This window comes from Poecilia latipinna, unplaced genomic scaffold, assembly GCF_001443285.1.
Source record: "Poecilia latipinna isolate Pla-1442-1.1 unplaced genomic scaffold, P_latipinna-1.0 Scaffold26, whole genome shotgun sequence".
Classification (NCBI taxonomy): domain Eukaryota; kingdom Metazoa; phylum Chordata; class Actinopteri; order Cyprinodontiformes; family Poeciliidae; genus Poecilia; species Poecilia latipinna.
Window position 1 is genome coordinate 393,906 of NW_015112642.1, and position 13,812 is coordinate 407,717.

Genomic DNA, 13,812 nt, shown 5'->3' on the forward strand with positions numbered 1-13,812 from the left:
ATCAAATTTTCCAAAAATTAATTCAGGGCTTTTAAATATGGCTCCGACATTTTCAGATTTATACAGAAGCGTATTGCTATCGGGGAGGAAAATAATTATTCGACGCTATCACGTTATAACGTGACAGTTGTGTTGTATGACCGTGACTATATGTTGTATGACCGTGACTATATGTTGTATGAACGTGATGGTTTCATTTCCGGAGATTATGCTTTTAGTGCAGGCATAAAAATAAGGTTATAAATTAAAGACGCGAATTAAGACGAAAAAACGAACAAAAGTAACAAAACTGAGGAGTTGCTTTCACTGACGCTTGTGTGTATTTCGGGTAAGATTTTATCTAGGTTAATGATTAAAAAAATAGCATGACATGCTGTTTTAAACTTTATCTAAAGCAGTTTTAGATTACAAAACAGTCTAATTGTCAACTATAACAAACATTGCAGTAAATATCTTAGTTTACTTAGTTTAAAAGAATCGATACAAATCAACGCTTCCCTTATAGTTGTCACAAGTACGACATTCAGTGAACGCAGCCCTTAGCTCCGCCCCCTTCTCCCAGACATGCCTGGTGTAGTGTCGCATTTCGCCTCTTCTCTCTGTTTGTATTTCGATCAAACGGGGAGTTGTATTTCAAATTAACATCATAACAAACCCTGGAACATAACCAGGCTCTATTTGAGCATCTGGACTCAGGTGAAGGTAGGTTTTTCTGCGTGTTTTACCGACCGCCTTCCTCCGTTTTCCCCCGTATTTTGATGGTAATTACGGTGATTAGCATCCATGTTGGTTGTAGGTAATTGAAACCTCTGCAAGAAGGAAGGGTTTGCTCTTTTTATAGGTTTAATCACGTTATGCGGATGCTTTATAATTTCTGTCATTTTAAATATAAATTTTATAAAATGTATCCAGAGAATACATCTTTATAGAAAAAGATGTAGGATTAAGGATTAAGCCTAGTTGTTATGTTTTATCCCGGTTGGAACTGACGCAAATAAATTGGTGTAATAACGCGTCAAATATGTGACACTAATTCATCTTTACATGTGTATAAACAGTGTATTACGCCCTTGTTATAATCCGAAAACACAGTTCTTGTGATGTAACATTAAATCTGGTTGCTTCAGTTAAAACTGGCTTCAACAGTTTGATATCCAGATGCCAAACACTTGAACACACCACTTCAGAACAGTTTGTGTCCAGGATGTGTGGGGTCTGCTGCCCTTTTCCTGACCCCAGTCCCACACAGGTCCTGGATGGAGGAAAGCATGGGCGCTGCACCAAGAACATCTTTCTTCTTCACAAAATGTAAACAAAAATAGAGTAGCATCAGATTTTAGCAGGATTTCTCTTTTGTCTTTGGTAAAAGACCAAAGACAAAAGCTATAGCATTAGCAAAGGCTTTACTGCCAGTCAGTAATAATTGATTTCTTGATACTTTGTTTTTAGGTCATGTGGAGCTTTTTTCACCGCTGGAAAGTTAGGTAGTCCATAACGCGACAGCCTGTTGCGTTTGTTTTGGTTGTATTTACTCAGAATGCCCTCTGTTGTAGTCCACTTCCTGCTTTTGGAGCTGTTTCTGGTCCGCTTTTTGTTCACATGCATTCGACCTTCACCATAGTTCACTTTAACTCACCAAGACCGAGGTTTGTTTGCACCCTAAGTATCCTAATCCTGAATTTTAGTATTTTCTGTAATTTCCCAGTTGAGATTAAGATCTAACCTGGTTGGTTATTTTATTGTGCAAATAAACAACCAACTATAATCATCAATGCTAAAAATAAAATGTAGACATTTTAATACAATAACCAATAAGTAGAAGACTTTCCTGTTCTTTTCTAATTTTTCTGATCTCATGCATGATTCTCCCCGTTGTAATAAATATGTGATGTGACCTCATGTGGCTGTGGATTAATAAATTATTAACTTTTCTATAACTGTGGATTAAGTCATAGTACATAGGCTTTACTGCCAGTCAGTAATCATTGATTTCTTGATACTTTGATTTTAGGTCATGTGGAGATTTTTTCACCGCTGGAAAGTTAGGGAGTCCATAAGTAAAGACATGAGAGGAAACTGTGCATTTATTGTTTTATTGGGAATGCAGTGAACTTGAAGTATCTCTGTGTTTAAAGAAAACACAATTAAACACGTTTTTTTTTTTTTTGGTGAATTACATCATGAAATATGCTGCTCTGTTTGTTGAGACTGTTAGTTGCTTTATTACAAGAAACATCTGAATAACTAAAAGTGGATTAAGTAATTGTTGGAGAATCACAAACTCATAGTTAACAATCTTTAAATCCCTTTAAATATGCTTTCATTTTTGTCAGGCTGTTATATATTTGTTTTTTCTCATCCATTCAACCTAATCAGTTGGAATAAAGTGTGTCTTTTTGAACATGAAACGAGTTAAAAACCCATCGTTTGACTTTTTACGTCATCATTTCACTGGAATCACAGCATGAAGAGTCATGTTGCAGTTCCTCATAATAAAGGTGGATCCACTTTTTGAAAATGATCTGCTAATTACAAGGTCTTCTCTTAATTACAAGTTACAGATGTAATAATTGCATGATCTGTTTCTTGTTGCTATGGAAACAGATTCAGTCCCCCCCCGCCCCCCCCCCCCCAAAAGCAGCTAGTTGTTAAACACCGAAATTGCACGAGCCACCTGCAATGTATTTAATGCTGGTGTTCACCGGGGTAATGAATGTGAATTTCTTATTTCCTTTTTAAAAATTCAGTTTCTGTCATTAAAACTGTCTCTTTTATTTGTATAAAAGGTGCAGAAGCATGTAAAAACCATCCCTGATTTGTTAATTATGAAAAAAAAAATTAAATGGAAAGATGTGTCCATAAACAGAGTGTTAGTTTAACGTCTAGCAGAGGTAAACATTGCAAGTAGGTCTTGGAATCCGCCTCCCTGTCGAGTCCGCTTGTCGGTTTCAATTATAGACATAATATAAATATATTAATATAATATATACTCTTATATTATGTCTATGGTTTCAATAACATGAGACGTATTTGCGTGATGACGTGATGTACGCGCCGTAGTTTGATTTCGAACGTTTCCAAGATGGCATCGCGGCACCAGGAACCGCTCCAATGTATGTTTGCATTTAACAAAAAAGACGATACTGGGGCCACTGGCAACATATGCAGAACTTTAATGACAATAAAACGTTGTCATTAATATCCTCAAATAGATGACTAGCACGAATGTAAAGTGTTTGATACGCTGCTTAGCGACGGCGGTGACTTCCGGAGGAGACTAGCTTCGAGCATAGCGTCTTCCGCTATGGTTTCAACTATAAGAAATTATTTGATAATTTTGTTTTGTCACTATGAAATAATTGCTTGTTTACTTATTGTTTATTAAACATGATTCATTTCATAAATGCTAAAATAATCCATTACCTCGGATCCTGGACCTTCTTTGTGCCGCCATAAAACAATGCTATTTTAATTATTACAGTTTATTATTATTGTTTTAAAGATAGTTCTACAAATGGAAAATAAGAATATAAAAATTCTTATATGATATCTATCAACAGGTGAATTATCTGTAATTTTTTAAACAATAATAATATAAATTAGCACAAACAAAATAGGGATGTGTGATATATCGGTGTTAACATCAGCATCAGTCAATGTTGGGGATTTCTCTCCCCCACCATTTTTTTCCTTTAAATTTGTTCAATAAATATTGAATGACTGTTGGTCCAATAAGAAAAACTGGCGATATTAACAACTAGTGTTTATTTCCATCTTGATGCCCTTTATGTTTCAGGAGGAGGCAAGGGTTGAGCATATGTTTTTTATTTGGTCATGTAACTGTGATAATGATGCAAAATAGGATTGTAAGATATTTAACTGAAGCCGAGAAGCAATGTCTTTTGTATTGTCACTTTTTACTTTGTTTAAAGGTTAGGAAAATATATTGAATATTGGTTATCAGCCATCATGGCAGAGTTATCGGATATCATTTCAGTAAATATTTCTCTTCTCTGTGCCCTGGTTAGATTAGATGTCGTCCATGTGGCAACAGGAGCCACCCGGTTATTCCCCATGTGTGGAGATTGACTCCAGCTCCGTCAGGTCCAAGGACCGGCTCTGCTCTTCTAGCTGGCTAAAACAAGAGCAGGATGAGCTCCGGATAATCAAGTGGGAAAACTTCCAGGGCGGAGCGTCCTCCGACGCCGTTCAGGACAACACTCCCAGCAGCGCCATGTCTGGTAAGAGCTGAAACTATTCATTTTTAATGTTTTTTTAAATCATTTAATTGTTAGCAAATCACCAAATTCTCATCAAATAAATTATTTCTCTTTGTAACGAGCAGCTTCATCATTCGAAGGCTTACCGCCGAGGGTGCTGCTCACCATCACAAAGCTGCAGTGCATGCTGGAGAGCAAGCAGGAGCGCATCGCAGCACTGGAGCGACAGGTGGAGGACCTGATGCAGGATCGCAAGTTTCTGCGCAGTCAGATTGAAAATCTCACCACCAATCGCTCCATGGCGCCGTTTGTTGCACCCAGTTCAGCAACTGAGGGTCAGTAAATCCGTACAGCTGAAGGAAGCTGTCTTAACGGACTAAGAGGTTTTATTTTGGTGTTTTGTGTCTTTAGCTCCCAAACCAAGCAAAATGCTGCATTCAGAAAACAAATCTCGAAAGAGAGAAAGAGCTTCTTCTTCTTCCTCGGCCAGCAGCGACAGCGGCTCGGAGGCGTCCGACTCCTCTGACATGTCGGCAGCGTCGAGTGAGCACCGACGGAGAAAACACCACAAGGACAAGAAAAGGTCAAAGAAAGGGAAAGACTACAGCAGGAAGAGAGGTAATGAAAGGTTAATAAAACTAAAGGACCATTAGCTTGACCTCATGGTACCTCAGCAGATCTGTTTGAGCACTTTGGAGATATTTCCACACAAGCTGTAATAAACAAAAGCTGATTTTTCATAAAAGTTCCACACAAAAAAACAAACATTTTATTGTGAATCAGGGTGAAAACAGGCGAGTCTTTTTTTTTTTACACAAACATCACTAAAACCAGTCCTGTTGCACCTTGTTACGCATAATTTAACAGCAAGTACACAAAGTAAATCAGCATGAAAAAGTTATATCTGTAGTATCTGTAGTGAATACGCTCAATTTTGTTAAAATAGATAAAACATCAGGTTTTATGAAATCGTTTTCTTGACTTTTCTCTAGCTCTGACCGTCTTAATATAACATAAAGGGCTAAAGCTTTCATAACATGCCGTCGCTGCTCCGTCACGCAGAACCTCGGCTTAATGAGAGCTATTAATATAAACACTTAAGGAGCTTGTTGAGTGTTTATATTTCAAAACAGAACCGCATAAAGTGCATTTTACATCCTCCACCGGACCCTGTTTGGACCGTTTCTCTTTCCCGTTTCGGGATTTAGTCTCAGCGCCGCTTAAAGATGACCAGCGGCGCCCTCTGCTGGATGGCAGCCAAACTACAACACTAAAAGAAAGTCCAAGCGGACCTTATTAGTTAACCCATTGGAACTAAATTTAATCTAATAAAACATTAAGTGACAATTAATAGTAAGCCGATATATAATAGCGTCTCATGTAGCATCTTGTTTGTTTTTGTCCCATCAGCCACTGGCGTCCTGTACGTCATTAACCGCTACAAACAGGTCCTCTCAGCCTTCATCAAGAAGAAGAGCATGAGTGAAGCCTTCCGCCACCACGGCATCGACAGGAACACCATCGCCAACACGGCGTCCATCGCGGAGCTGCACCTTGCCGGGAAGGAAATGATCCCCCTGGTGGGCCAGTTTCGCCAAGGAGAAGAGACTCTGGTGAATTACGCTCAGAGATGCACCTTGGTTATCGACAGCGACCCCGAACTGTCCAGAAAAATTGACCAGATGAAGGCGAACGGCCAGCTGCTGCCCATATCAGGGAAGAGGTCCAGGGTGCTGCATTCTCACATGCAGCCACTAGGGGATGCTACAGAGAGCATCTTAATAGGCTGAGGCTTAAAAAATAAAAACTGAAAGAAGAGAGGGATGATGGGCTTTGTTTCAGTTGAAGCTGCTGTTTTATGTCGCACATCCTTTAATTATTCTTTTTTTTTGTCACTTATTTCTGGGGGAAATGTAGCAGTTAAACTCAGAAGTTTTTATCTGTGTAGTAGCGGAAATATCCACCAGATGGCAGCATTCACCTGTTATTTGATTCTCATAAATTATTTCAAAATGGCGGACTTTCAGGTTTCTTTTTTCCAATTATTTGATTTTTAATAGTGGTGCTTGACTTGTATAATTTATCAAATTTTTGTGAAAAAAAAAATCATTTTATTTGTTAAAATATTTTGCTATTTGCCTCTGTTTACATTCAGGACGATTTAAAACGAGCCTGACAGAATAATACAGCCATATTTAATAAGTTTTGATGAGGTCTGTTAAAAATACCGTTTGAAAATAACCTGTAGGCAGGAATTAAAGATACTTTTCATTAAACCCACATTCCTTATTTTATATCTGATTCATATTCTAATGTAAATGTCTTGCTGTCATTAGAAAATCATCACAATTAACAGATATAAAAGCTGGATAACAGTGGAATTAATGTGGTTCATGTATCACATATGTAACAGACGTGTGTAAACACTATACATGTATATATTATTTTTAATTGTAAGGAAGCTGAAAAGTGTGGCATGCATTTGTTTTTGAGTCAAAACTTTGTAGAACTGCGTTTCGCTGCAATTCTACCTCCAAATGTTTTACTCCATTGATCAAATATACAATGTATAAAGCTTATCATACAGTGAGGATGAGGCAGCAGAAGTAGAAAATACTGCCACCTGCAGGTGGGAGTTAGCATCGCTTCAACCCTATATTAACTATTTCTGTGGAAAATTTGCAGTAAACTCACAGTTAATCTGAAATGACTGAAAACAAATGCCTGATTCTCGGTTCCACTATGTTGTTTGTCTTTTTGCATAAAATACCAATGAAATGCTTTGAAGGCACTCCGTTGCAGCTGGATGCTCCAGATGAATATTTTTAGATCATGACTTTGTGAAGCACCCTCAGCTAATGGTGTCACCACAGCAAAACGCCGCAGTTTGCTTTTCACAGAGTGACAAATTACTTGTGCATAGCCATTACAGGGTGCTGCACCCTCACTGTTTATCTTTGCATGAGACTCTGTCTCTGTCACTCAGATTATTTCTGTCCACTTATCTTCCTAAGTCCTCTGCTGTTTCCTGTTACTCTTTAAATCTCCCTGTTCAACTTTCATTCTCTATTTTTGTGAAAATTTTGGCTGATTTTCACAACATTTTGTGGAGTTTTAGAAAATGTAAAGGGTTGTCATTGTATGGCAGAAATCTAAAAACTTGAGGGAGTCCTTGCCCTCATTTTACAGTTTATTTTTTTAAATGTCTAAAATCTGTCTGTCATCATTGTCATTGGTTAATCAAGTGCGACTTCTGTAAATGGGAATTCTTGTGCAACTTTGTGATTTAAAAGGACGTAGAGCCGCAAAACATATAAAATAAGCATAACTTAATTTGATCAAACTGTGATTAACTGTAGTATTCAAACAACATGCTGGCTTACAGCGGCGTATTAGGCCCACTAAATGAAAAAAAAGGGAAAAACTTTAAAGTTTTCTACATTTCTGACCTACAAAAAATTTTAATTTGCAAGAAAAATATTTGTAACTTTTCAACCTCAGAAGTTCCAAAACTTTTCTAGAAAATTTATGAGATTAATCATCTCTTTTCAAACTCAGATATGTCGAAGTTTTTTATGCAAAATTTCTGATTAATCCCAAACTTCCTGAGTTTTTTTTTTTTTTTTTTTAAGAAAAATGTAAAATATCCAAACTCAGAAATTTCAAAGTTTGTTTTCTATAATGTTGCTGAGATTAATCTCAAAATTTCAGATTTTTTCGGTGTAAGTCTACTACCTTTTTACTCTCATTCGCCATTGTAGTACCTAATGTTGAAAAGGTTGTACAACCTTTATCCGACACCGGTTGCCATGGTTACCCAATAAAAACGGGTAACCATGGCAAACGGTGATCGTTTTTGACTATATCAGCCGGCTTTTTGCAGTCGAGTTTTATTTATCAACCTCTCTATGTCTCGATAGAGGTTGAGATTTGGGCTGTTTTTGTTTTGTTTTTTGGACTTTGGCGGGTTTTTCGTCGTGGTTGTGGTTTTTTTTTTCAAGCTGACAAAAACACAAATATTTTAAGCAAAAACAAAAAGTAGCTTGAAAGTGTCAGTCAGATCTGGCAGCTCTTCGCCAGCCAGACAGAGGGACAGGTGCATGCCGGTGAAGTGTTTGCGTCTCTGCCAGCTTTCTTCTGGTCCCCACATCCTGAGGCAGGAACATGTCACTCCTGCTCTCTTTGTCGCCAGATTTAACAGCCTGAGATGTAGCTGCAGATATTACAGTGTAGCGACTGGGGAATGTGAGGCTAACGACTCGAGGATGTGGGCCTAATTGAGCCTGAAGCAGCCGCCGCTCCTCCCCCGAGTCCCAGCTGGGACTCCATTTTGTGCCATTTTTTGGCTGTAGGTGCTACGTCACTGCTCAAAATTCAACCCACTCTCCTCCTCCATCTCCGTTTTCCTCCTTCCTGTCCACCTTCATGCTCCCGACCTTGACAGAAAAGAGCATCTGGACTTTCTCACCCACAGCAGCTTGTAATCTCCACCAATCATTGACCTAATGGTGCAAGTAAAATGCGTGTGAACTGGTGAAATTGGGTTCGCCTGAGCTGAACCTGCTGTATAACAAAGCAGCGGCCTTGTTATGTAAAGGATTATTAGGACTGTAATGGAGCCAAAGAGCTCAGACTGCCGAGTAAACAGAGTCAGAGAGTCAGATTAACAGTTTATATTTGTTTCTAATAATCAATTTGTAAAAATACAGGATGTTTTTGTTTACTCTGAAAAAATTTTTAATACCTCTGAAATCATTCATTTTATTTCAGGATACGTTTATTTGTAAAATATTTCCTAATTTTCTTTCCTTTTTACAGTGATTTACTACTTTTTGTTGCTGTATTCTATAAAAACTGAAGAATATGGATGGATGGATGGATGGATGGATGGATGGATGGATGGATGGATGGATGGATGGATGGATGGATGGATGGATGGATGGTTGTCATCCATCTAAGCTGCTGGTCGTTTCTATGGAGAGCCAATAACATCCTGAACATCTAGAACACCATCTTAACTTCCACGTCTATCGCCAAAATATGACAAATTGGCCTGCCATATTTTACCTCACCAGTTTAAATTGAGTTTCTTCCTCTAATATTTTCCACTAAGACACTAGATGCAGTTTATTAGAACTGGTGAACGCTTCAGACTCCTTACTCTATCACTATGCAATCAAAGAAATCCTCCCTCAAAGCTTTTTAAGACAATTCTTACTGACTGCAATATGGCGGCATGTGATTGACCCGTAAATGAGCCACCAGGAGGCAGTGTTGCACCCGGAACAACCGTTAGCTGGATTCCCCGTTAGCTGGAAAACCTCCAAGTAAGTCTCTTTTTTATCGTTTTTTGTCGGTTTTCTGTTTTTTTCCTCACTTTCTAAGGTGCCAAAAATACCCAGGGAGCATTTATTAACGGTATTTGCGTTTCACTGTTTTAAAAACGTTGAACAATAATAGATGCTAATCTCAAATCATCACCATTACTGCGTTTTCTGCTCGATCAACAAGTCCGGAGGTGCTCTCCATCTGGTTGTCACTGATAAGAAACTAACTGCAGGCTGCTGGATAATAGTCTAGCAAGCTTAAAAGCAGAGAAGGAGGAGGAGGAGGAGGAGGGGGAGCATCATGCATTCTGGGGGGACCCCATAGAGCAGGAAAAAAAAGAAAAACGGCCCCCTCAATGTGAATGATGGGGCCGGAGGGCGTGGGTGGGGACGACATGCTGGCAAACACATAATTCTGCATGAATGTGGGGAACAAGATGGCTGCAGTGGATGTGTGAGTCACAGCATGTTTACATTGAAATCTGAGTCACATAGAGAGGGATGCAAAGCATAAAGCGACCTATTTCTGCTCGGTTGTAGAAAATATACTTTAATAGGCAAAGAAATCATAAAACACACAATGGTTTTTTTTTTCCAGTTTATGAGCATTTTCAAAGCTGCATCAGGTTCTGATCTGGATATCTCCCCAGAAACTAACCTGCGGACTCGTGTGACGCAGAGTGACGCAGACAAACGTGCAAAAATGACGCCAAGAAGGAACCCCAACTCCACCGTCCAATCAGAGTTGGTTTCTGGTCCAGTGACGCAGGACATATGAAAGGCAGTACGAGCTTAATTGTGATTGGTTTTTCCTTTTTCTTTTAGTTTGATACACAAAAAGTCTGGAAACATCTTTTTCCTTATTTATCTCAAAGTTTTGGCTTCTTATACTTTGTCTTCAAGGTTACACTGAAAAAATAATCCTACTAAGTATTATGTCTCATTTCTAGTGTAAAAATCTTAGTGTTTGAAATAAGACAAAATTAACTTACAAGTGACTTTTCACCAAGACATGAATTTGTTTTAAGTCAATTATTTCTTAATATTACTTTTTAAGAAGTACTTGTTTCAATACTTTAAGATATTAACATGATTTATATGACTAAAATAAATAAAGTAAAATTATAATTTGAGAGCAAGTCAAGACAGAGTTCAGAAATTACAATGCAAAGTTTCTAGGTATGAAACTAAACTATTAATCTTACCATATCAATCTGATACTTGGTATCGATATCATCAATATTACATTAAAAATCTGCAAATTTTTCATAATTAATTTGGAGTAACTTTCCACAGAAATGTGCAAAAACTGAACTGAATATTGCGGTGTGTTTTGTTTTGTTTTGGGAATTTTTGTTTGTTAGCTCCAGGCTAACTCCTTTATTTAACTCACAGAACAGAAGATTGGAAAAAAACACTTTTAGAAGATATTATTTTCTGTAATTTCTTGTCTTTTCTAGAAAAATAAATCAAGAAAAAAAAAAGAATGAAAGCTGGAGCTTGTATCCCTTTACTTTTAAGCAATATTGCCCAGTGCTAACTATAGTTAAAGTTTGTTTTTAATGATCAGTGTGAGAAAAATTATGGTGTCTACCTTATTAATTAAAAGTTCATGTTTGAAGTGTTTTAATGTTTACTTTTATGGAAGCAGTCGCATAAGTTTTTCTTTTATACATGAACTCTTTTGCTGTGTATTATTAATAATAATAATAATTGTATTGACACTTTGCAACTGTCACTTAATCGTTTGAGGCGCTATGATGGACGTAGGAAGTGAGGGATGGGAGTATTGAACAGAGTGACTGAAATTGTTTTCCAAAGTTGTTTTTTTCCCGTTTATTCATGGCTTCTACTTGTTCGAGTCGAGCTAATTTGTCTGTGAACGTAACACACCTGGTTGGGGCTCATAGACTTGGTGTTTACAAAAGTTGGAATCAGCTAGCTTAGAAACCGACCTGTACCTCCCTCCTCCTCACGTGTTGATTAAATTACCGAGTTTACCTGAATTCACACCACATGATTTATGTCACCATGTCATGAACAGCGTTTCCTCTTAAACCGGAGCGGCATTAAAAACGTACAAAAGACGAGATGCTAACCAGGTTTTTCCATACATGCTAGGCTACATGACGGTGAGGTACTGTCTCCATGGTTACTAAAGGTTAGACACATACCTTCTCCATAAATTATAATGCGATATTTGTTATCTTTAATCATACCTTCCTATAAATTATACTAATCTATATTAAGCAAAGGGTCCGTTTTATTAATATAAACCCACCTTATGCAAAAAGAACAACCATCAGCTCATAATGAACAACTTTCACCAACTTGATGCAGAACTAACAGGATTTACATCACGACTCCTACTCGCTGCACTGTTTGGACGGTGAGTCACTGTTTGGTCCGCTCAAGTGCAAGTCATGAACTCTGCTGATTGCACTCATGTGGGATAGAAGGAGTTTGGGTAAAAATGGTCAAAACCACTTCACTGGTGGTTCACATAAATCTATTCTAGATTTATGGAATAGGTCGGGTTGTTTCCAGGCAAGATTTAACTTTAAGTAAAACAGAACATGTTTTATGAAGAAGGCTGAAATGAGTAAATGTTTAATTTGTTTAGCAGAAAATTAGCATCACTCAAAATAAATAAATAAATAAATAAATAAATAAATAAATAAATATAAAATAAGTGGATATAGTAGCTATAAGACTCAACTAATAAACAAATGAATTAATTTTGTTATAAAAAGCATTTTCACTGGTCATAATAATTGTTTTTTATTTTGTTTTGAGGATTTTTATTTGCTATTAACAGTACTGTTGTGTTAAAACAGTAATTTTTCCTGGTCAGGTTCTTGTTAATCACACTTCTTTGCTTTCAATGTCTGCTTAACTTCTAATCAAACAGAAACAGAAATTTGTGAATAAATTCAAGTCATTAGACCATAATTTTACCATTTTTTTAACTTCTAATAGAAGCTAACTTTATGAAAAAAGTCTTAAGAATTGTACAAATTTTGATACAATAACTTCATTTTTGTTCCTCCTCCCCATTTGTAGGGCTGACAGTTTATGGATTTAACCATGATGAAGTGATTATTTGAAATAATTGTTAACTGGAGTGTACAGACTCAAAAAAGGCTATTTGCTGAAAGTACAGCACAGTCAAAGCAGTAATTAATCCAAAAATGTACAAAAATAAACACATTTTTCATTTTCTGTGAATATGTTAACCACATAATTGGTATAGTTTTACCTTAACCTGGTTCAAATTCTGAAAAAAAGTATTTGTTTATGTGCGTCTTTTAATTTATTTCTAATATTATATAATAAAAAAAGCTAGAGTGGCTAAGTGAAAAATATGCAGAATGGGCCAATTTTGTTATCCGATTAACTGATTAATCGCCAGAATAATTGATAGGTTCATCTATTGTATATGTTTGTATTCAAATAATAAGATTTTTTCCGTCGCGTAGTGGAGAGACTGCAAACTGTGCAACTTGCACAACAAAGCAGCAGTAAAGCGTGTCAACACAATGTGCAAGGTCGTTCGGTCAACCGAAGAAAGGAATGCCAAAATGGCGCACTGCATGTATACGGCTCAGGCAATGATAGCCTAATGATCTTTATATCAACTGTGCATTTCCAATGTTCATTTCATTAGCTCGTGATGTCCTATAGAAGACAGCTGGGGAAGTCACGGTCCGGCGCTTCGCCACAATGCCCAGCCATTGACGCAAACCACGGGCCCGTCAGTCATTCACGCCACGTCACCGAGGACACAATAGCATCATCAGTGGCCTTATTCAATCAGTCTTCACAGGCGGCGCCTGGCTTGGCTGCGGCAGAGCAGAGCCGTCCAAGGATCTGCATCACTGGAGCATCAACAATCAGAGCAGCGCCTCCTTAAATCTCCTTCAAGTGTTCTCTGATTTCTGCTGATTGGGTCTGACGCGCTGCCGTCGCTCCACTGGCCGCTCAGCGTGTTTGGTCAAGCAAACACAGAAGGACAATGTTTCTGCTGCGTGAATGTGGAGGTGTAGCAGCCAGAAGAGACGAGAGGTGCGTTTAAAGTCCCTCTGTGTGACCTACATGATAATTTACCTGCTAACGCAGCGGGGTGCGTTCAGGTACAGGAGGCTGCACTGCAAAAACACAACATGATTTTACCAAGTATTTTGTCTCGTTCCTAGTCTTAGTGCACTTGAAATAAGACAGAACTAACTTACAAGAACATTTTTAGCAACATATAGGAGCTTGTT

General features: G+C 37.8%; 1 protein-coding gene across 3 annotated transcripts; it reads left to right on the top strand.

The window, feature by feature from the left end:
• Nucleotides 1–539: 539 nt before the first annotated feature.
• LOC106951072 (coiled-coil domain-containing protein 106-like) lies at nt 540–6,597 on the top strand. Of its 3 annotated transcripts, none has more exons than XM_015038348.1 (5): nt 540–702; nt 4,029–4,241; nt 4,346–4,555; nt 4,632–4,838; nt 5,631–6,597. In XM_015038348.1, exons 2-5 carry the CDS (start codon nt 4,034–4,036, stop codon nt 6,008–6,010), a joined length of 1,005 nt encoding a protein of 334 aa, XP_014893834.1. In that variant the 5' UTR covers nt 540–702; nt 4,029–4,033; the 3' UTR covers nt 6,011–6,597. The 3 variants fall into 3 exon arrangements, with proteins under 3 accessions (XP_014893834.1, XP_014893851.1, XP_014893841.1); XM_015038365.1 differs by having other exon boundaries at nt 4,034–4,241; XM_015038355.1 differs by lacking the exon at nt 540–702 and adding an exon at nt 3,022–3,113.
• The last annotated feature ends 7,215 nt before the right edge of the window (nt 6,598–13,812 follow it).

Bases quoted from the DNA above. Each gene is read 5' to 3' on its own strand.
- LOC106951072 (XM_015038348.1), top strand. From the start codon at position 4,034: ATGTCGTCCATGTGGCAACAGGAGCCACCCGGTTATTCCCCATGTGTG. The intron at 4,556-4,631 runs GTCAGTAAATCC...TTGTGTCTTTAG, and splicing joins ACCCAGTTCAGCAACTGAGG to CTCCCAAACCAAGCAAAATG. The intron at 4,839-5,630 runs GTAATGAAAGGT...TTGTCCCATCAG, and splicing joins AGACTACAGCAGGAAGAGAG to CCACTGGCGTCCTGTACGTC.